Source organism: Hyaena hyaena, unplaced genomic scaffold, assembly GCF_003009895.1.
Source record: "Hyaena hyaena isolate Hyena2069 unplaced genomic scaffold, ASM300989v1 scaffold_634, whole genome shotgun sequence".
Classification (NCBI taxonomy): Eukaryota; Metazoa; Chordata; class Mammalia; order Carnivora; family Hyaenidae; genus Hyaena; species Hyaena hyaena.
Genome location: NW_024081267.1, coordinates 467,360 through 490,704, shown reverse-complemented (window position 1 = coordinate 490,704; position 23,345 = coordinate 467,360). Strand labels below are relative to the sequence as shown.

Sequence of the window (23,345 nt, the reverse complement as noted above, 5' to 3'; positions counted from 1 at the left end):
CTACACTAACAGTAGAGACCCTGATGCGGGGCTAGAACCCAAGAACTGTGAGATCATGACCTGAGCCAAAGTCAGACGCTTAATCAACTGAACCACCCAGGTTCCCCAAATTTGTACTTTAGAGGAGAAAGAAATATTACCTTGATTGCTAGAAGCACCAGAAAGTGATAAAAATGAAAGTGAATCTTTAAAGATGTTCATACAATGATCTAAAATACCATTTGGCCTTAAAACAATCAAATTTATTATTAAAATCATTTTTATAGTTTCCTTAATGTAGCAAAAAGTATCTTTTACTACCAAACTCCAAATTGCAGATCTTATGTTTTAAAAACTGACTCTCACACTTGGATATGTGTTATGTGGAGTTAAAGAAAGGGGGACCCCAAATGATTAAACTTCAGGATAGTTTATGCTAAAGCATTGGAAATTTCTTGGCTGTATGCTAACTGTGATACTAGAACAGTATTTTTACCCCCTAACAAAATTAAGAACATAGACTTTAGTTTGGTGTTTTATTTCAGTGAAAACGCCGATGTTTTATCTCCTGGAAAAGCATTAAAATAAAAAGCATGACTTTAGAACTATGTCATCTTCATAAATAATATTCACAAAACCTTAGTGTTTCTCACATGAGGTAAAGTAGAAGCAGACGGCGGCTGCAGACTCCGCAAGCACAGCTGGGCAGCCCGCACGCTGCACCGCCCGAGAGGGTCTCCACCACAGACAAAGTGTACTCAACGCTGCCGGCCCAGGAACCGATGCAGCAGTTTGAAACTGATCCAGCCTTCCTCCTTGGGGCTAATACACAGCCATGAACCTCCACTGACGAAAACCACAAATAGCTTCAAAAAAGCGACAACGGTAGGCTCTTCTTTCACATATCATTTTAAGTATTGATTGTTAAGATGTCATTCTCTAACAGTCTTGAAAAATGTAAAAACCACCTCTGATTTTTTACTTTTCAGTTACCTCGAACAACTGTATTGTTGCGTCACTTCAACATCCCTGCATGTGCTGCAGCCACAAAACCAGGCTTTTTAGCCACTGATTTCTGACAAACTGGCATCCCCAATGCAGCACCAGCAACTCTGGGTGATTCTATGTGAAATGTGCATCATTGAGGAGCCTAAGAGAATCCTCCCCATCTCCTTCCCCCAAATCCTTGATTAAAGTTCTCTATTTTTTCTAGTCTGCAATACTATTTTTGTGTTTTTCATAGTTAAAATTTAAAAACAATGCTATTAACTAAAAATAAGATCTATGAAAACTGTAAAGCTAAGAAAATTAAAAATATTTTCATATACGCTTTATCATCTAAAAGTGATAACTTAAACTTTAAAGAGTAAGCCTTTAAAGTTTAAGTTTTAAAACTCTTGGAACTTATTTCTATTCACACCATTACAAATCAAGAGTTCTTATAAAATAGCAATGCTGAAATATGATATTTTTAACTCACAGGAGACAGGATCATGAGTCTTAACTATTTATACTACAGGTATCCTAAGATTTCAGTTGCATACAAGTACCTTGTTTAAGGCATCTAACGATTAAGAAACTGAAATTATCAAAATTACTTGGGTTTTGACAGAAAAAGAAATAAAACCACTCTCTGAGACTATTTTTAAGAAGGTCGCTGATACACAGAAACTTTTAGCATCTAATTAAAGATCACTAAGGGTTAAATACTTGTTCTCTGGCCCCTACTGCGAACACCGTGCCAAAAAGTCCTCTAAGCTTTTAAATATTGCATCGATGGTCTGCGCTTTTTCTTCCAGGGAAAGAGAGCGCTGTCCCGCAGTCAGCAGGCCACCAGCTCACCCAGCGCGCACCGGGGCTTCTGCTAGCATGCGGGCGCTGCGGCCCGCGCTTCTCCTGCTGCTGTCCGTGCCTCTGGTACAGCCAGCACCTCCCGCTCAGCAGGGCCCACGCGTCACCTATCACTATGGGGCAGACCATCCTGAAGAAACCTTGTTTAGTCAAGACTCTGAGGATAAATCTCTGGATGGAAAAAGTATTAAGGTACTTTATTTCTACTCTAAATTTAACTTCTGAAATAGTCACCCATTTAGATGCAGGTTTTTGTTTTTTTAATGTGTCTGACAAGTTTAAGGGGAAAGAAAAAGCACTTGTAATGATTGAAAGTAACTGAAAATTACTGTCCCCAGGATTATACTTCTAAAGTATGCATGCCTCCCAAATTAATAAAAAGAATCTATGGTAACTAAACAGTATCTATAGCAACCGAAACAAAATTTAAGGAAACTAAACTTTAAGATGATCTCTTACCTGTTGAAGATTTATAAGTAATGTTATAAAATGCCCTATAATTCCCTATTATATTGCCTCCAAATAAAATAGGACAAATGTGTATCAGAAGAAACAATCTTGGATTACCAACTTAAGATTTATTAATTTAGGAAGAAGTGGTTCATGAAAATGCATACTTATTTTGGGGTCTATAGCATTTCACTTACATATGCCAACTATGCATGGTACCAAAATATGAAAAACTCCTTAATGTGGGGCTTAATTTTTAATCAGTTTCAACAATTCAGACTTTTATCAATTTGTGTCAAGTGACTGTAAATTGTCCTTGAGTTAAGATTCTGCAGAGATGACTTGCTACCACATCTTTCGTACTCCACTTGCACAGGCTGAGTAATCACTTGTGGTTTTCTTGGCACACAGAAATGAACGCTGGGTAAGGAAAAAGTTAATGCAGCACATAAGTATCTGGTCCTGCCTACTGTGTGTGCATGTGCGTGTGTGTCTTACACACACAGAATGGAAAATGAAAAATGAGGCCAAATATATAACACTGACTGCTTTTTTTTTAGTGCACAATGACTAAATGTTAACACTATAATTTCTTTCAATGGAGCTGGTTAATATGCTAAGTATTATTTTTGCCCAACATTAAGACAAAAAAGATAGGTATCACTAGTTATATAGTTCCAGATTTTTTTTAAAAAGGCCTATCATACCAATAAGCTGTTGGCTCACATGGATGATTAGAATCTATCAATTAAAAAAAAAAAACTTTCAAAACTCCATGGTCCCTGAAAAGTAGCAAGTAAGTTCTCTGCTTCTTCTCTCTACATTGCTTTAGAAGTCTGTGCTCTTGATGCAAATACAGGGACTAAGACATCTGTGGAGTGGAGGAGAATTCAACAGCACCTGAGGGGAGGGCTGTTCCAACAGCACCCACGTGGAAGGATAAAGGAGTCAAGATGGACATGAAAGGGGAATATGCTTCTGGAGGGCACAGACTGGGCCCCATACAACCTATGTTAATCTAATGGCAGAAAATGTTCTCTCCCAAGACAGGAAAAAGTGATACAGACCACCAGAACAAACAGCGTGGACTGAGGGCCCAAGTGGGGTGGGCAGGGCATAATAAAATGATTCCAAGTGCCAGGGTGTTATGCAGGCATGAGGTAATGAGGGGTCACTTGCAGAAGAAGCCAAATGTTTACTCTATGCCCGACACATGTGACGTGACTAGTGCTTCAGTCCTGCTGTGGTAGAATCTCGTTATCAGGAACTCAATTAACACAAGACGACACATAATCCCAGGACCATGGGGTCCAGCCCTGCTTCAGATTCTCTCCCTCTCTTCCTCTGACCTTCTCCCCAGCACTCTCTCTCTCAAATTAAAAAAAGAAAGAAAGAAAGAAAGAAAGAAAGAAAGAAAGAAAGAAAGAAAGAAAGAAAGAAAGAAAGAGATAAGACCATAAAGAATAATTAAGACACCTACTCTATATGAAGATGGTCCCATTTCCGGTTCCAACTCAGAAAAACACATTCTGTGTTGGAGAGTTCCCTCTGGTCCCCATTTGGAATTTCAATATATTCAACATTTAGAAGGCAAAGGCACTGATTTAGGGTTTTAGAGATTAAAAAAAAAATAATAAAAAAGACCTGGTTCTTTCACTCAAGGAGTTGACAGTATGGAGTAGAAACAAGGTAAACAAATATTTACCTTATAAATTAATGAATGATAAAATAGAATTATGCACAAAATCCTACTGTAGCACAAAAGAAATGTCACTAACTGTGACTGTGAGAAGGCAGGTGTTGTCTATGACCCTCAGTTTTATAGTCAAAATCAGGCTTTATCACACCTGATAACAAATTTTTATTTTTTGAATAGGAAAAAGAAACTACGATAATACCCGATGAGAGAAGTGTTCAATTACAAAAAGATGAGAGTGTAACACCATCACCCCCCAAAAAAGAAAGTGATGGTAAGTATGCATACCCTGTCATCTCATATCTCACAAAGAGCAGTAATAAATAGGTTATTATGGAATCTTATTCCTTACAGTAGTAAAAAATGGCCTTAGGATACAGTAAATTCAAACAGTGGCATTTTATCTCCAGTGATAACGTCAGCTGGTATGTTGGGAGTGCAAATAATTTGCCATCCCACATTCTGAATGACAAACATGGAACAGGAACATTCAAAAATAACCAAAGTACAAGTTGAGCCTCTACAAAGTGTGTGCTTCTGTCTATATAAAATCCCTTCAAAAAAACAGTCATTTAATATCAACTATCCACAAATACTATGTACAGCCTGGGGATAAGGGAAATAAGATGTAATTCTTAACTTCAAGAAACTCACAGAAGACATAAAGACTGCTTATATATGAATAATTATGATATACATTTCAATTCAAACAACAGAAAATGTACAAAATAACAAAAGTCCTTCTCAATAGCTCCTATCTATTTGCTTTATTTTTGTTCTATCATGGAAAGGCATTTCACAGGACAACATGAAATAAAATCACACACTAATTAGAAAGACATCCCTTGCTCTTGGATAGGATGACTCAGTATGGTAAATATGCTACCTCTTCCTAAATTTATAACAATAACCTTCTTTAAAGTGCTGGTAAGGATGATTCTCAAGTCCATGTAGAAAAAATCAAACCTGAATGAACAGTCAGGGAACCACTGAAAAAGTCCAGGTATCTGCAGGAACCAGACTTAACTAGATATTAGAATATACTTCAACATCTCTGTATTTGAATATGTATGATACTGGTACATGAATAGCATGCGAAGTTCAGAAACAGAACAGAAACACATGGAGAAACTTAGTATATAATAAAGAAGGCATCTTAAATCACTTCTGAAGCAAAGACGGTATTTTTAAAGATTTTATTTTTAATCTCTACACAACATGGGGCTCAAAGTTACAATCCTGAGATCAAGAGTCACACGTTCCACTGACTGAGCCAGCTGGGAGCCCTAGAGATGATATTTTTAAAAAATGGTGTTGAACCCTGAATGCAATGTTACACTGTATGTTAACTGACTGGAATTTAAATAAAAACTTTAAAAAACTTAAAAAATAAATAAAATATGCTGTTGGACAAATGAATAGTCAACTGAAAAGGGATATAGTAAGATCCATACTTATATAGAAAAATAAACCCCTCCAAATATACTCGGGCCAAAATGTAAAAAGTGAAATGATATAAATACTAGAAGATAAACTGTGTGTGGGATGCCTCATAATCCAGAGTAAATAATAGAAAAGATCAATAAATTTGACTCCGTGAAATCAAACTTTTCCATGGGAAAGAGCATCAGAAATGAAGTCAAGCACAACTGAAAAATAAGAAAAATGGAAAAAATTTAATACCTCTAATTTATAAAGAACATAAAAAAGCCAAGAAAAAGAAACTGGCCAAAAATCCACTGGAAAAACCAGAAGATGGATAGACAATTCACAAAATGATATAAAAATGGCCCTTTAACATATGAGAAGTTGTTCAATCTCACACATACAGAAATATAAGTTTAAATTATACTAAGACAAAAATTCTTAACTTATTTCAAGGACAAAAATTAAAACTGTCACATTAAGTCAATATAATCCATTGGCAAGGCCATGGGGTATCACACCCCTTCATACACTGCTCATAGGAATACAAATACATACAATGCCTTTGGATAGGAATTTGGCAATACCTAACAAAGCCAATACTCACTCACTTTGTGACATAGCAATCAACTTCTAGGAATTCACTCTAAAGATACACCTCCAAGAGTAAGAAAATACATACGCAACATCACTGGAGCACTGCTTGCAAATGCAAAACTCTGGTAAAAATCTAACTGCCCACACAATGAAGAGAAGTTGAATAAAATATGGCAAGTTCAAACAAGGGCATACTATACAGTTGTAAAAATGAACAAAGAAGATCTCTAGGAACTAACATGAAGTGATTTGCAAAATATATTATATGAAAAAACCCAAAGTGCAAAGGAGTATCTACAGTATGCTACCTTTCATCCAAGAAAGACAGAGATACAAGAAAATATACATTAGCTCACTTGTGTGAAAAGACACTCAAGAAAGGTAATTTAAACGTGGCAACTAGTTACCTACATGTTATAGATGTGACCAGGGGTGGCAAGGAGGGAGAGATGGACACTGGTAGGGTGGGGGAACGGGAGGGTGTAGAACTTCTCTGAGTATACATTTTCTCCGTAGATTGGGTTTTCTTTTCTTTTGGTAAGATTTTATTTATTTACTTGTTTAAGTTTAGTTTTGAGAGAGAGAGCACGCACAAGTGGGAGAGGGACAGAGATAGAGATAGAGAGAGAGAGGTAGACAGAGGGTGGGGGGGAGGAAGAGAGAGAGAGAGAGAGAGAGAGAGAGAGAGAATCCAAACCAGGCTCCAGACTGTGAGCTGTCAGCACAGAGTTCAACATGGGGCTTGAACCCATGGACTATGAGATCATGGCCTGAGCCAAAGTCAGCCACTTAAACGATTGAGCCACCCAGGTGCCCCTGTAGACTTGGTTTTAGAACAAGGTTATATTTCACACAGGTAAACAAACACATTTATAAATAAAATCTACAAGGATAAGATTTAGAAAATTGGCATACAGATACAATTTCATTTCAAATGAATAAAACACTAAAGTGAAAAGAAAAATTAACCTAAGTAACCCTTAAACACACTGTTTTGACTATGAAATTCCAGGCTACAGACAAAACAGAATGGACAAACACTGAAATTCCAGCACGCAGGTTTGTTTTCCACAGCAATGCAACCACTTAATGTGAGGCCTAGCCCCGAGTGAGGTACATGCCCTGGATAACAAGAGTCAGGTTTCTCAGTCAGAGAAGGTGCTACAGACATGTTGGGGGAAGGCCAGAGCGGACACTGTGGAGTTGGACTGGAGCAAGCGATCAGCACCAACTCATGGTTTGTGTGCAGAGATAAAGAAATAGGTACAGTCACACCTTGTTCTACTGTGCCTCGCTTCACTGCACTTCGCAGACACTGCATTTTCACAAATGGAAGGTTTAGGCAACCCTGTGTGGAACAAATCTTTTGGCACCATTTTTCCAAACTTGTTCATCGTTCGTTATTATATTTGTTTTGGTGATCTGTGATCTTTCATGTTACCGTGCTAAGCTGAGGCACCACTCATATGGTGGTGAGCCAGCCCATATGAGACAGTGAACTTAACTGACGAACACTATGTGTTCTGACTGCTCGCCCGCCACCCCCCATCTCTCTCCCCTTCCTCAGGCCACCCTATTCCGAGACACAACAGTACTGACATTAGGCCGATTCTGAACCCCACAAGGGCCTCCAAGTGTCCAAGTCAAAGGAAGAGTCACATGTCTCTCACTGTCAATCACAAACTAGAAAAGATTAAGCTTAATGAGGGAGACAGGTCGAAACCCAAGACGGGCCGAAATCTAGGCCACTTGTGCCAAACAGGCAGCCAAGTTGTGAAGCCAAAGGAAGAGTTCTTGAAGGACACTGTGCGCACGTGCTACTCCAGTGAACACACGGGTGATGAGAGAGTGAAACGGCCTTACTGCTGATGGGGAGGAAGCCTGGCTGGTCTTCCAGGAAGACCAAAGAAGAGCAAAGCAGCCACAACGTTCCCTTCAGCCGAAGCCTCGCCCAGAGCAAGGCCCTGACTCTTCGATCCTGTGAAGGCTGCGGAGGTGAGGAAGCGGCAGAAGGAGAGTTGGGAGCTGGCAGATGTTGGTTCGGGAGGTTTCAGGAAAGAAGCTGTCTCTGTAACGGCAACGTGCAAGGCGAGGCAGCGCGTGCTGACGCAGAAGCCGCGGCGATTATCCCGAAGATCTGGCTGAGAGGATTCATGAAGGTGCTCACACTAAACAGCAGTCTTTCCATGCAGATCGAAGAGCCTTCTGTGGGAAGAGGAGGCCACCGAGGAGTTTCATAGCTGGAGACGAGAAGTCGGTGCCTGGCTTCAAAGCCTCGAGAGACAGCCTGACCCTGGGTAGGAGCGAATGTCGCTGGTGACTGGAGGTGGAAGCCAGTGCTCACTGGTCACTCGGAAGTTCCTAAGCCCGTAGCAATTGTGCATAATCTCCTCCGCCCATGCTCTTTATGTGGAACAACAAAGCCTGGCAGACAGCACATCTGTCTACAACATGGCTGCCTGAGTAGTGTAGGCCACTGCTGAGACTTGCTGCTCAGGAGAAAAGACTCCTTCCAAAATATTACTGCTCAACGACACTGCACCAGGTCACCCGAGAGCTCTGATGGAGACGAGCGATGAGATCACTGGTGCTTTCGCGCCTGCTGCCACACCACCACCATTCTGGAGCCCGCGGATCAAGGGGCAATTCTGACTTTCCAGTCTCATTATTTAAGAAATACCGTTCGTGAGGTCACGGCTGCCGTCCACAGTGATTGCTCTGATGGATCCGGGCAGAGTAAATGGAAAACATCGTGGAAAGGAGTCGCCATCCCGGAGGCCATGAGGAACACTTGTGATTCATGGGAAGAGGTCAGAATTCAACATGAACAGGACTTGGGAGGAAGTTGACTCCAGCCCTCGGGGAGGACTTTGAGGGGTTCAGGACTCCAGGGGAGGAAGTCACTGCAGACGTGTGCAAACGGGAGAACAGAAGCAGAAGAGGGGCCTGAAGACGGCACGGAGCTGCCGCCACCTCAGGATAAAACTCGAACGGAGGAGGACCTGCTTCCCGTGGATGAACAAAGAAAGTGGTTTCCTGAGACGGAAGGTGCTCCTGGTGACGATGCCGTGAAGACTCTCAAAATGACAACACAGCATTGAGAAAGTCACACGAATTTAGCTGACAGAGCAGCCACAGGGTGGGACAGGATGGACTCTAGTTTTGAAAGAAGTTCTGCACGTAAAATGCTACCAAACAGCATCACATGCTACAGAGAAATCGTTCCTGAAAGAGAAGTCAGTCAATGTGGCAAACCTCACCATTGTCTTATTTTCAGAAATGGCCACAGCCACCACCTCCCTGCGGGGTCAGCAGCCACCTCCCTGTGTGGTCAGCAGCCATCAACATCAAGCAAGACCATCCACCAGCAAAAAGATCATGGCTCACTGAAAGCTAGGATGATGGTTAGCATTTCTTAACAGTTTTTTTTTTTTAATGTTTATTTATTTTTGAGAGGAAAGAGCAAGCAGTGGAGGGGCAGAGAGAGGGGGACAGAGGATCCAAAGTGGGCTCTGTGCTGACAGCAGACAGCAGACCTTGAACTCACAAACCAGGAGATCATGACCTGAGCTAAAGTCAGATGCTTAACTGAGCCACCCAAGTGCCCCAACAAGAGAGTATTTCTAAGGTATGAACACTGTGTCATTAGACATACTACTTCTACACCCTTCACAGACTACAGTATGGTGTAAACATAACGTTTATAGGCACCAGGAAACCAAAAAGTTCATTTGACTTGTTTTATTGCAATATTCACTTTATTGCAGTGGAACCAAATGTGCAATTTCTCTCAGGTCTGCCTATATAAACGTTTCTCTGTGTGAGAGTACATGTGTTTATATGCACACAGTGTGTGTATGTGCATATTTATCTACATCCATATGTGTGCAAGAATGTATGTTTATGTCTCTAGACATATCCCACATATATGTGTGTATATATGTGTATTCAATACAGATAAACAAACAAATACACATATATACATTTCCCAGCTCTCCTTGTGGAAAGAGGCTAGAAGCAATGTGATGCTAGTATTATCAACATTCAAATCTTGGTTTCCAAATATCATTTTCCACTCAAAGAAACCAATACTTCTTGAAGAAATAACTGGTATCAGGCCTGGGGCAGGGAAAAGATAAGACTGCTCTGGGAAATCTTTTTATGCCAAAAAATAAGAAAGTTCTTAAAGAGTAATGGGGATATTTAACATTTTAATTAATCAAAATATTTTTAAAAATATAGGTATAAATTAGTAAAAGACATACAAGACCTGCACACTGAAATCTAGACAACTATGCTGACAGAAATTAAATACAACCTAAAATTATGCATGTATTATGTTCAAGGACCAGAAAACTCAGTATCATTAAGATGTTGATTTTTCAAAAATTTATTTGTAGGTTTAACTGAATCCCAATTAAATTTTTAGCAGTCTTTTTGAAATTAAGAGGTTGACTCGGAAATTTGTGGAAATGTAAAGAGCTTAGAATAGTCATAACGGTGTTGAAGAATACAATTGAAGGATTTACACCACCTGAAAAGAAAACTTGCCATAATGCTACAGGAAGCAAGTCATTGTGGCATTAGCATAGAAATAAACAAGTAAAGAAGCTCAGTTGGCTGAGCTTCAGCTTCAGACTCTTGATTTCAGCCCAGGTCATGATCTCAAGTTTGTTGAGACAGAGCTCCGTGTCTGCTTAAGATTCTGTCTCTCTTTCCCACCCCCGCCCCCCACCCATTCATGCGTGCTCTCTCTTAAAAAAAAAAAAAAAATGTATACACACACACACACATACACACAAATGGAAACAAAAACAAAAAACAAGTAGATCAGCAAAACAGAATAGAGCCCAGGAATATACTTATGCAATATGGTCAACTGGTTTTTTTATAATGGTGTCAATGCAATTCAATGGGGAATGGATCATCATTTCAAAAAATTGTGTTAAAAATCTGGATAGCTCTAGACACATGAAACGATGCTCAGCATCCCTCCTCATTAGGGAAATACAAATCAAAACCACACTGAGATACCACCTCACACCAGTCAGAGTGGCTAAAATGAGCAAATCAGAGAACACGAGATGCTGGCGAGGATGTGGAGAAATGGACACTCTCCTACACTGTTGGTGGGGATGTAAACTGGTACAGCCCCTCTGGAAAACAGTGTGGAGGCTCCTCAAAAAATTAACAGTAGAACTCCCCTATGACCCAGCAATAGCACTGCTAGGAATTTACCCAAGGGATACAGAAATGCTGAGGCATAGGAGCACATGTACCCCAATGTTCATAGCAGCACTCTCCACAATAGCCAAAACATGGAAAGAGCCTAAGTGTCCATCAACGGACGAATGGATCAAGAAGATGTGGTTTATCTATACCATGGAATACTACATGGCAATGAGAAAGAATGAAATCTGACCATGTGTAGCAATGTGGATGGACCTTGAGGGTGTTATGCTGAGTGAAATAAGTCAGGCAGAGAAGAACAAATACCATATGATTGCACGTATAGGAGGATTAGGAGGAACTTAACTGAGGAACAAGGGGGAGAAGAAAGGGGGAAATGGTGGGGGAAAGGGAGGGAGGCAAACCATGAGAGACTCTTCAATGCTGAGAACAAACTGAGGACTGATGGATGTGCGGTGGAAGGGGGAGATGGACATGGAGGAGGGCACTTGTGGGGATGAGCACTGGGTGTTATATGGAAACCAACTTGACAATAAACTATTTGTAAAAATAAAAAAAAAATAAAAAAATAAATCTGGATAGCTCTAAGTTAAAAAGACGAACTTTCCTGACACCATATATAAAAATTAACTCAAAATGGACCTCAAACCTAAATATCAAGAGCTTAGAGTACACAACCTTCAAAAGAAAACTTAGGATAATAACACAGTGGTTGGCAAAGTTTTCTTAAATACAGGACAAAAAGCACAAACCATAAAGGAATCAACTATTCTTCATTAAAATAAAAAATATTTGATATTCAAAAGACATTAAGAAAATAAAAAGACAAGTCACATAAAGGAAAACATTTGCAAAACATAAATCTGAAAAACATCTTATATCTACAATATAAGCTCTTATAATTCAGTAACAATAATACAAAAACACCATTTAAAAATAGGCAAATGAGGGGTGCCTGGGTGGCTCAGTCTTTTGAGTATCCAACTTTGGCTCAGGTTCCTGGGTTCGAGCTCCACACCTGGCTCTCTTCTGTCAGATCAGAGCCTGGAGCCTGCCTTGGATCTTCTATTCTCCCTCTCTCTCTGCTCCCCCCCCCCACCACACACATTCTCTGGTTCAAAAATAATAAATATTTCTTAATATGAAAATGAGGGATGCCTGGGTGGCTCAGTCAGTTAAGTGACTGACTGGCTCAGGTCATGGTCTCCCAGTCCAGTTCCTGGGTTCAAGCCCCAGGTCAAGCTCGGCACCGACAGCTCAGAGCTTGGAACCTGTTTCAGATTCTGTGTCTCCCTCTCTTTCTGCCCCTCCCTTCTTCATGGTCTGTCACTCTCAAAAACAGATGAACATTGAAAAAATATTTTTAAATAGGTAAATGATATGAATATTCTGCCACAAAAATATGTGGATGATAAGTAAGTTTATTTAAAAATACTCAACACATCAGACATTAGGAAAATATAAATTAAAACATAAGATACTACCAACATGCCTTACGTGAAAAGTCTGATTGTACGGAATGTGGACGAGGATGTGGAGTAACTGGAATCTTCCTGCATTGCTGAAGGGACTATATAATGGCACAATCTTTATGGAAAACGGCATGGGACTTTTTTCAAAAGCTACACACCTGTTAGATGGCCCACCCATTCTGCTGTTAGGTATTTACTCAAGAGAAACCAAAGTATTAACAACCATAAAAACTTCTAGATAAATGTTCACTTTTGAACACTGGTTATGAAATAGCCAAAAACTAAATACAAATGCCCCCAAGGAAGGACTATATAAACTGCATATATTAATACAATGACATACTACGCAGCAATAAAAGAGGAATGAACTGCTGATATGCAGAGGGGAAGGAGTGAGAAGAAGACATGCTGCGTGCTTCTCTTGGAAGTAAGTGCCAACTGCTGTGAACGCACAGAACGCAGACCAGAGTGGGTGCTGGGAGGGAGGGACTACAAAAGCATAACAACACTTTGGGGTGGTGACTTCATCAATTACTTCAACTGCAGTAACGGTTTCATGGGTATATAGGTAATGCCAAAAACGTATAAATTACAAAGTGAAATATGTGTAATTTATTAAGTGTCATTTAAACAGCAAACAGCTGTGAAGGAATAAAAAAAGGCTTAAAAGATGAGGCGTCTGGGTGGTTCAGTGGGTTGGGCATCCGGCTTTGGCACAGGTCATGATCTCACGGTTTGTGGGTTCAAGCCCCGCGTTGGGCTCTGCACTAACAGCTAGCTCAGAGCCAGGAGCTTGTTTCAGATTCTGTGTCTCCCTCTCTCTCAGAAATAAATAAAACATTTTAAAAATTTTTGTAAAAAAAAGGCTTAAAAGAGTTCACACTGGCTACTCTGTGACAATTTGATTATCAAAATAAGTATGATGGTAACTTATTATGACCCATGGGATAAAGAATTCATAAGTTCATACTGAACTGATATAACTAAATAAATGCAAAGGGAAATGTTCCACCCTGCACCAGATGTCAGCTAACAAACGGAGAAGTAATGATCGACTTAGAATATCGTAATTTGAAACTATCCTAGTAACAAACAATTCAGAAAAGAACTATCAACAGATGATAAAACTAGTGGGTGGCAGTTTGGTGACAGATCAGACGTTTAGCAGCTCCAAGTACTTTTTCAGAAGATATTCCCTAATGGCAGACCAAAGACAGCATCATCAGGAATGGGACAAGCAGATACCACGTGCTCCCCAATACCCAGCTCAGCAGACCCAACACCATTTCCATCGTAGTCCTACCAAAAATTAGGAACCTCAAACAAACTCTAATTGACAGACATTCTGTAAAATAAACGCCCTGAAAAATGTTTTTAAAATTCAAAACTTTTAAAGTTATGAACAACAAAGACTAAGGCATTGTTTCCAGGTTGAAGGAGATAAAAGAGGCATAAGGAGGACACGCAATGGGGTCCCTGCTGTTTCTGCGACCCTCTCGTGTCCAAGTGCATAGTCTGCTTACTCTCCCGGTGGTTTATAAGCTCCTTAGTTATGGTCATCAATCTGCAATGTGTCTGTGCCAAACCAAGTGATAAATCAAACTTACATTTACCTTATGTTCTGCTTTATGATCATTAAAGTGAAAATCAATTCAGCAATTAAATGTTCACTGCTAAAATGGATAGAGAATAAAGGAGATACTGGGTTATAGGATCAAAAATAAGATCCTGCTCAGTTATCAGGTACAATACAGGTCACTAGTTAACACAACCATGATATCTTTCCACTATCACCTTTAATTCTGTAAAATATATTTTCAGATTAGTGAGAACACTCATGATAGTAATAATTTTACCATTAGAGGCAAAATGTTTTTAAATTACAGTTTATATTTTTATGATTTTGTTTCCCGATGTAGAAATGCCCACGTGCCTTTTGTGTGTGTGTTTAAGCGGCTCTGTGTACTGTGAAGAGGTTGACATTGATGCTGTACCACCCTTGCCAAAGGAATCAAGCTATCTGTATGCACGATTCAACAAGATTAAGAAGCTGACAGCAAAAGATTTTGCAGATATACGTAAGTTAACTTTACATAAAATACCTCACAGTAACTATGTTAGTGCTAGCCTCATAGAAACACAAGCTTCTTGGCACCTGTGGCTGTCACATCAAGGGTAGTCACTGCTGGAGTGTTTATCCGCCACAGTTCACAGACATCCACAGGCTTGTTATCAACTCCTTTCCACACCATCCACATGTCCCCATCACCTTTCTTTACTGTGCCTTTCATGTCGATGTTGACGGCCCATCAAACATATGGGCAAAGACGCCTTCTCAGACACAGGACTCAGATCCGTCAGCTGCGGCCTCTCAGGAGCGCCAGTACAACCAAGGTGTTTCTCCAGCCTTGATGCTTTGTTCACGACGCTGCCGTCACAATAAAAGCAGAATGTCTCCTTTTCCTTACTTTAACTCATGGTTCTTAAACCTGGCTGTATATAAAACCATCTGGGGAAATATCATAAAACACAATGATACCAGGCCCTAGTCTCCAGAGATTTTAACTGAGGTCTTGGGAGAAGCCCAGGCATCCTCATGAAACACCACCCAACTCCTCAGATGGTTCTCACGTGGAACTGATGCATTTTACTCCTTTCCAGGATGCTTCTGGGATCCCGTCAAACCGCACAACAGCCTGCCGCCAAGGCACTGCTGTGAGCACAGCACAACCCTCCACTTCTGCAGTGCCAAGTCCCTGAAGAAAATCACACCACATGTGCACACTGGCCCCACTACACCTTTATGACATTAACCGGAATAGCATCCATGCTGTAACTGGTGGCTCCCAAGTGACCCAAATACAGCTGATCCTCATCACTTGTGGACTCCACACCTTCACACTCACCCACTCAGTCACAGGCATTTGTAACCCCAAAATCAGTACATGAAGCACTCCCGCAGTCATGTGCAGACACATGCACAGGGGCAGAACACTGGGGTTACCCAGCCACAGTCCAACAAGGTGACCTCTGCCACTTTGTTTCAGCTCTTACGCTGTGAGATATCCTGTTCAGTGTGCTTTTTGCTATTTGTGCTGAAGAGCTGTCCAGTATTCCCAGTTTGCCTCACAGAGAAACCACTGTGTTAGGTAATTTTCATTCAAGGCTGAGCTACAGAACTGAGGCTTTGAGTTCAATGTTAATGTACCAACAATATATACTAACTACAACACTTTTAAAAAGAAACACACATAGAATTTTGTACTAATTGGTTGATGGAAATGTGAGACCAGAGGCTCAAAGAAACCTAACCCTTTATAGTCCCTGGGAGTAATTGGTCCATATTCACTAATTCAGTGTTTGCAGTGACTACCTCAAATACTGAATGAGAAGTTAACGGTTTCCTCAGCATCCCACACATACAAAAGACACATACACACACACTGAATTTCTCTCTCAGTCTGCATCACTTTAACAAATTCAGGAACACTTCTGTTTGTTGTCGTTAAACAATAAGGCACAGAGAGATTAAGAACATATCCACAATCACAATGCAATGTGCTGGTGAAAAGTCCAAAAAAATATCTACAATGATTCTATTCAATCAAATGTACTGCTTCCAGGGCGCCTTCGCGGCTCAGTCACTGAGCATCTGACCTCAGCTCAGGTCATGATCTCATGGTTCATGAGCTTGAGCCTGACGTCAGATGAGCCCTGCTCTCCTCTTCCTCCCTCTCTCTCTGCCCTTGTGGGATTCTCTCTCTCTCTCTCTGCCCCTCAATTACTTGCGCCCTTTCTAGCTCCCTCAAAAAAAAAAAAAAAAAGTAATGCTTAGTTCCCATGATTTGCAACCAAAATTTGTTTCAAACCACCCCAGCATTCTGAGAATTCAAATACAGAAAGATGGAAGGACTCCATTAACTGTAAGTTCCCTTCCAACCCTGAGACTCTAGCTCTCAAGAGAAGACCATCAATGTCAAGCACAGAGAGATGCTCACTATTTATTCAACAAAATTTACTGATCTACTCATACAGACACTATTAGATACTAACAATAAAAGGTGTTTGAATGACCTCTTATACCAATGCTTTTTCTTCAGTCCACACAAATGAGACTTTAACTTCATATTTTTTGTATATTTTTCCTTCAAGCTAACTTAAGACGACTTGATTTTACGGGAAATTTGATTGAAGATATAGAAGACGGTACTTTTTCAAAACTTTCTCTGTTAGAAGAACTTACACTTGCTGAAAATCAACTCCTGAAACTTCCAGTTCTTCCTCCCAAGCTTACTTTATTTAATGCAAAATACAACAAAATCAAGAGTAGAGGAATCAAAGCAAATACATTCAAAGTAAGTATTACATACTGTGACCAAACAGTATCAGTTTTATACAACCAATGGTAATTAGATAAAAAAAAGAGAAACTCTGATCTGAAATTTTGTTTTATATTTAAAAACTGCTTTTACAAATGCCAGAAAATATAGTTTCAAAAGTAAACGTTCAATTTTACTTCTACCACTTAAATGTATTAGCCCATAAAATTCTGTAGGTAGCCTTACTTTTGAATTCCATAATGGCAACTAGTACAAATTTCTATATATAATACAAATTAAATATATTCTTCATTTAGTAACTCTAGAAAATATATTTACAGGAAAAAGGGAAGGTGATCTACTTTGATTTACGTAGGCAGGTTGTGTCCAAATGCTCAGTATATGGCAAAATTACTGCCTCAGCCGAGACCTGCACAGGTGATACACTCATTCCCAGTCCCGGAAGGAGCCCCAGACAAATAGATGATTGTGCTGCTACTGGCAGTAGACCTCATTCATAAGGAAAGTTTGTGGCTTCTAATGATAACATCTAAGAGAAGCACTATGAAATACTATCATCAAGTTTGTAACAATCACACAAAGGTACAATTAGTCCACAGATGTACATTCCGTTGGAAAATGTAAAACTATTCCATTTTTCTTTTCTTTTTGTTTACACTTAAGGAATCCTTTTTCAATTGTGAGGGACACTGTAAAGGCACATCAGAGTTCCTCAGAAGTTAAGGGATTATTAGGAGACTTTTCAAAACGGGACTCACTTTAAAAACCAACATGGCACCTGGGTGGCTCAGTTGGTTACCATCGAACTTTGGCTGAGATCATGATCTCACAGTCTGTGGGTTTGGGCCCCACATTGGGCTCTGTTCTGACAGCTCAGAGCCTGGAGCCTGCTTCAGATCCTGTGTCTCCCTCTCTCTCTGACCCTCCCCTGCTCACACTCTGTCTCTCTCTCAAAAACAAACATAAAAAAAAATTTTTAGAAACAAATAAATAGGGGCGCCTGGGTGGCTTAGTCGGTTAAGCGTCCGACTTTCGCTTAGGTCATGATCTCACGGTTCGTGGGTTCGAGCCCCGCGTCTGGCTCTGTGCTGACTGCCAGCTCAGAGCCTGGAGCCTGTTTCAGTCTGTGACTCCCTCTCTCTCTGACCCTCCCCTGTTCACGCTGTCTCTCTTTCTCTCTCTCCTAGAAATAAATAAAACATTAAAAAAAAAAAAAAGAAACAAATAAATAAAAAACCCTTACAATTTGAAGATACAGTAATTTCAGCTAGTAAGCCTTTGACTAACTGGCATATTAAAGACCTATAGGAGCTGATCAAGGCTTCACAGAAGGAGTGTTTGAGTGCTCTGAACTTTACACATGCTTTACATCTTGAAGCCCTATTATAAAATGATACACAGCCACAGGCTAGTGATCATGAAAAGTAATTCAATACAGAGGTGTCTGGGAAAGTCCTACCTTGCTAAGTATTTAACAAATTGCCCTGGGAAACATCTAGCAACCATGTCTGTCAGGAGCACAGACACACAGCATTCTTTTGTGCACCATTTTACTGTTTCACAGATACTGCACTTGTTACAAACTGAAGGTTTGGGCTGACCCTACAGTGAGCCAGTCCAGTAGTGCTACTTTCCTAACAGCACTTGCTCACTGTGTCTCCATGTCTCATTTTGCTAATTCTTGCAGTATTTTAAGCTTTTTCATTATTCTTACATTTGTTACAGTGATCTGTCATTAGGGATTAAAACTCCCTGAAAGGTCAGATTATGGCCAGACGTTTTTAGCAATAAAATTATTTTTAGTTAAGGTATGCACATTAATTTTTAGACATAACGCTACTACATCATAGTGTATATATAACTTTATATGCTCTGGGAAACCAAGAAATACACTGGGCTCACTTCATTGCAATATTCACTTTATTGTGGTGGTTTCTCTGGAACCTAACCCACATTATGTGCAAGGTGTGCCTGTATTCATTTTGTTAGAATTCAGTGGAGGTGAAATGAGAAGTTCTGAAGGTTCAAGAGAGGTTATGGCAGCACTGGGATCCAAACTCAATCCTGCATAGGAAATGACCTTACTAGCTGTTCACGGGACAAGTCTAAAGGCCCCAGCAGCTGGCATGAGAACTGAGGCTGGGAATGGCTGGGTACTTAGTGGTCCGAGGAATGAAGAGAAACGAGGGGGTGTAGCAGGGCCTTATCACCCTTCTTAAAGGGCCAAAATATACTACTTGGGAAACAAAAACCCCTCAAAACCAAACAACTACCATAGCAGCAATTAATCGTACTGATTACCAGAACCTATGCACACATGTGTACACACACGTGTATATACATGCACAGATGTGCACACACGCATATGCATGTGTATATATCATAGTTTGAATCCTGTGAAAATGTACTGACTTGAGTGATGCTCCAGCAGAAGCACCTTCTCCTTACAGAGACTGAACAACCTCTCCTTCCTGTACTTGGACCACAACGCCCTGGAATCTGTGCCTCTTAATTTACCAGAAAGTCTACGTGTGATTCATCTTCAGGTAGGTTTGCTCCTTTCATAATATCTGATTACTTGAATGTAAATTATTATTAGCCAATGTTATGACTCATTAGGAAGCTCATTTATCCACAAGTCAATTATGCCTATCAAGTATTACTAACTGGTGGCCTGAGAGCCACCCCCACCCCCACCCCTCACTGCCCAGAGGCCCAGAACCCCTGAGAGGACCCATAACCAAGGTGTGAGGTCTGCCCTTACAGCGGGCTCTGTTGTCAGGCGAGCACGCAGCATCTCCTAGTTAATGTGACACACGGATCCGAGGGACCCGTGGGTGGGGTGCTATGACCTCTGGTAGCTGTCTCCTTCTCCAACAGCAGTGGACACCTGCTTTTGGAGACTGTCCAGCTGATCTCATGTTGAGGTGACAGAAGAGTGAAGAGGAACTGAAATGAACTAAAATTGGTCTTCTTGCATCACAGCAATTCCCATTTGTTCTGCTTTCTTCTGTAAAGGGACATTCAAGGACATGGTGCCCATTCTGAGTAGACACTCGAAAGTAGGATAGTCTTTCCCACCAGTGTAATCTTATTTATGTATAGAGCTTTCTTCTACATGGATGTTACTATAACAGCAAGCAGTCTGTCTTCCAAAGCAACACTGCAGACTTAAAACTGCAGGGGGTGGGGGGTACTCAGATTGCACAGAGTGTTTATTACCCTGAGGATACACAGGATGTACACTATTTTAAAAACCACTTTTAAGGGGTGCCTGGGTGGCTCAGTCGGTTAAGCATCTGACTTCAGCTCAGGTCATGATCTCAGGGTTCGTGGGTTCAAGCCCCGCGTCGGGCTCTGTGCTGACAGCTAGCTCAGAGCCTGGAGCTTGTTTCAGTCTGTGACTCCCTCTCTCTCTGACCCTTCCCTGCTCACGCTGTCTCTCTCTGCCTCTCTCAGAAATAAATAAAACATTTTAAAAAATCTATGATACTACTTAGAATCTTTAAAAAACAAAAACAAAAACCACTTTTTAGATAGAATATTTTGTGAGATCCCATTACATAGAATACAAAAGATAGATTTCAAATTTCTGAACAGTTTTCCCCTTTTATTTTTCAGTTTAACAACATAACTTCAATCACAGATGATACATTCTGCAAGGCTAATGACACTCGTTACATTCGGGACCGCATTGAAGAGATACGCCTGGAGGGCAACCCCATCATCCTGGGAAAGCATCCCAACAGTTTTATCTGCCTGAAAAGATTGCCTGTAGGGTCATACTTTTAACCACTATCAATGCAGCATATAAGCTAAAGTACACACATGCATATAATCTGTCTCAACAATGCCTAAAGGAGCATAAATATTTAACATTAACTTTGTGTCTCATGATGAAGGAATTTTATGTTTTAAACAAAGATGTTCACAAATCTTACACATAAGTAGCAAAATGTAAAACTGAATCCTGAAGTTCAAAACAAAGTCATGTGAAAATATTTAAGCAGCATTACAAAATCATAGTAGTTTATACAATGGTGACATTTAAAAGGTATGTTTTTATATAAATGCCCCAATTTACAAGCACTATTTCCATTACTAATGATGGGAAAGGAGAAGTCCAAGAAACTTTCAACTGCTGGTCTTTCCCAGCCTTTACTGGATCCCTAAAGCACTTAAGGAAGATGTTTCAGAAACTTTGAAAAGCTGCTAGTGATCTCCCATTTTTCTTTTACAATTCACACATTTTTTCATTATGAACTAGGAACTTGTTTTCTTTCCATTAAGACAGTTATTATATGTTTACTTAGCCTGAGAAATAGTGTACAGTCTCATATCTAGGCAAAACTTTTCAAATAAAGCCTAATTTCACTCTCTGATAAAGACCTAATAGAGTAATGTTCAAAGTTATTTTGCTTTGTGGTCATACAGTTAAAAGCTTTAGTAAAATAGTACAAACTTTTCCTTTCTCTAAATATAAAAATTCTAAGTCTACCTACCATAAAACATTTTAAGAAGTCAAGCAGACCAAAATCAATATGCTCATAAAAAACCTGAACATCCATCCCATCTCTCAGAAAATACCTATAAAGTTCTCCACTGTAAAGGCTTTCGAATATGATAGATATGGCAAAATATTTTCTCTTACCACCATAGGAATGAGAATCTCATCAAGAAATATGTCCAAATCTAAGACAAGAAAATAGTGAATACAGTGGTATTACTGAACCTACCTTCCCCCCAACCCATATGCGTCACACTCATGCTGACTGCCCGCCCATTCACAGGGAAGCTTCTGGGTGACATTTCCCACAAACCTTTGACTACCCGATGATTGAACAGCATGAGTCCATCTTCGATCTAATAGTGATAACTTACGAGGAAACAATGTTGCCAGATTTAAGATCCTAAAATAACTTTCCTCTTGCCCAAAACCTACTCAGAAGTCTTAGTTTCCCTATCACATTGGGGTTATATCCAAAATGATCATTGCTTTAGACACATGAGTCTGAACTGTGCATATGAAAATTTCTAATACTATTTCCAACATAAATAATACATCAGAATCAAGTTGGTCTCTGTACACCATTCCCAGAACAAATAGTTATTCATATTTTTAAATATTTTAAATATTTTAAGTATTTGCTTCTGCTTCTCCCTACATAGAATGAGCTCATTTTCCAATATCTCCCCCATTTGTCAAGATTGAAACCAAGTTGTCAAGACTGACCCCAAGTTAAGCTTTTTTCATTAAAACATCATTGATCTCTTAAGACCACAACAATTAGTCCTTTACCACTTACTCACTTGTTTATTTTATTTTGGTAAACATAAATATATACTGCTTTCTCATTATTTTGCATGCATGCCTCATTTCTCTGTGACTGAAAGCTCATGGAATACATCTAGTATTCCCATTATACCTTCAAAATGCTTACCCTAATATTGAGCACATCTGAATTGAATATACAATGAAAAGTACAAAATAAAATTCATTTAAACAGAGGGCTCTCTTTCATTTGGAAAAATCGAATCTTTAAACTATCACAATCTTGAATAAATCAGTAGAAATAAATTATAACTTTATCTGGAAAAATAAACTTGATAAAGGAGAGATGAGTGTTGGGGATGATACCAGGTATCATGTTTCCAGATGCAGCCCTATACTCTTTACCTAACTAAACTTATAGAGAAAAAAACATTGTAACTCGAAGTTTAGAGATTCACAAACCTGTGGTTTCCATAAAATAATAATTAGGAAAGAGCACCAGTAAAAGGTCTAAATTACAGAATTATCTTTAAATTCTTTTTTTTGATGTTTGTTTATTTTTGAGAGAGAGACAGAGTATGAGCAGGGGAGGGTCAGAGAAGAGGGAGACACAGAATCTGAAGCAGCTCCAGGCTCTGAGCTGTCAGCACAAAACCCGATGCGGGGCTCGAACTCATAGACCACGAGATCATGACCTGAGCCAAAGTTGGATGCTCAATCGACTGAGCCACCCAGGAGCCCCCAGAATTATCTTTAAAAGACAATTTCAGTGGCACCTTGCTGGCTCAGTTGGTTAGCATCCAACTCTTGATTCTGGCTCAGGTCATGATCTCACAGTTCATGAGACTGAGCCCCACATCAGGTCCTGTGCTGAAAGCATGAGTCTACTTGGGATTCTCTCCCTGCTCCTCCCCTGCTTGCTCTCTCTCTTTCTCAATAAAAATAAATAAACTTTCAAAAAATTAAAAATATTTTACCCTTACAAACACTCCTGTAAGAACTAAAGAAGACATGCATCAGTGGAGAGACATCCTGTGTCCAGCGACTAGAAAACTGAACAGTTACTATGCCAG

At 39.9% G+C, this 23,345-nt stretch overlaps 2 protein-coding genes across 3 annotated transcripts in view; one reads left to right on the top strand and one right to left on the bottom strand.

The window, feature by feature from the left end:
- Positions 1–23,345, bottom strand: part of LOC120219629 (centromere protein P) — a 235,405-nt gene that overhangs the window by 148,740 nt on the left and 63,320 nt on the right. The window lies entirely within an intron of this gene.
- OGN (osteoglycin) lies at positions 1,085–21,389 on the top strand. The gene is made up of 7 exons (XM_039216468.1): positions 1,085–1,095; positions 1,779–2,022; positions 4,157–4,250; positions 14,580–14,738; positions 16,813–17,015; positions 19,451–19,546; positions 20,622–21,389. The coding sequence occupies exons 2-7, from the start codon at positions 1,849–1,851 to the stop codon at positions 20,790–20,792; spliced, it is 897 nt and encodes a 298-aa protein (XP_039072399.1). The 5' UTR covers positions 1,085–1,095; positions 1,779–1,848; the 3' UTR covers positions 20,793–21,389.

Coding starts and splice junctions, on each gene's coding strand:
- OGN (XM_039216468.1), top strand. CDS start 1,849: ATGCGGGCGCTGCGGCCCGCGCTTCTCCTGCTGCTGTCCGTGCCTCTG. Junction 4,251..14,579: donor CCCCAAAAAAGAAAGTGATG/GTAAGTATGCAT, acceptor TTCCCGATGTAG/AAATGCCCACGTGCCTTTTG. Junction 19,547..20,621: donor TACGTGTGATTCATCTTCAG/GTAGGTTTGCTC, acceptor TTTATTTTTCAG/TTTAACAACATAACTTCAAT.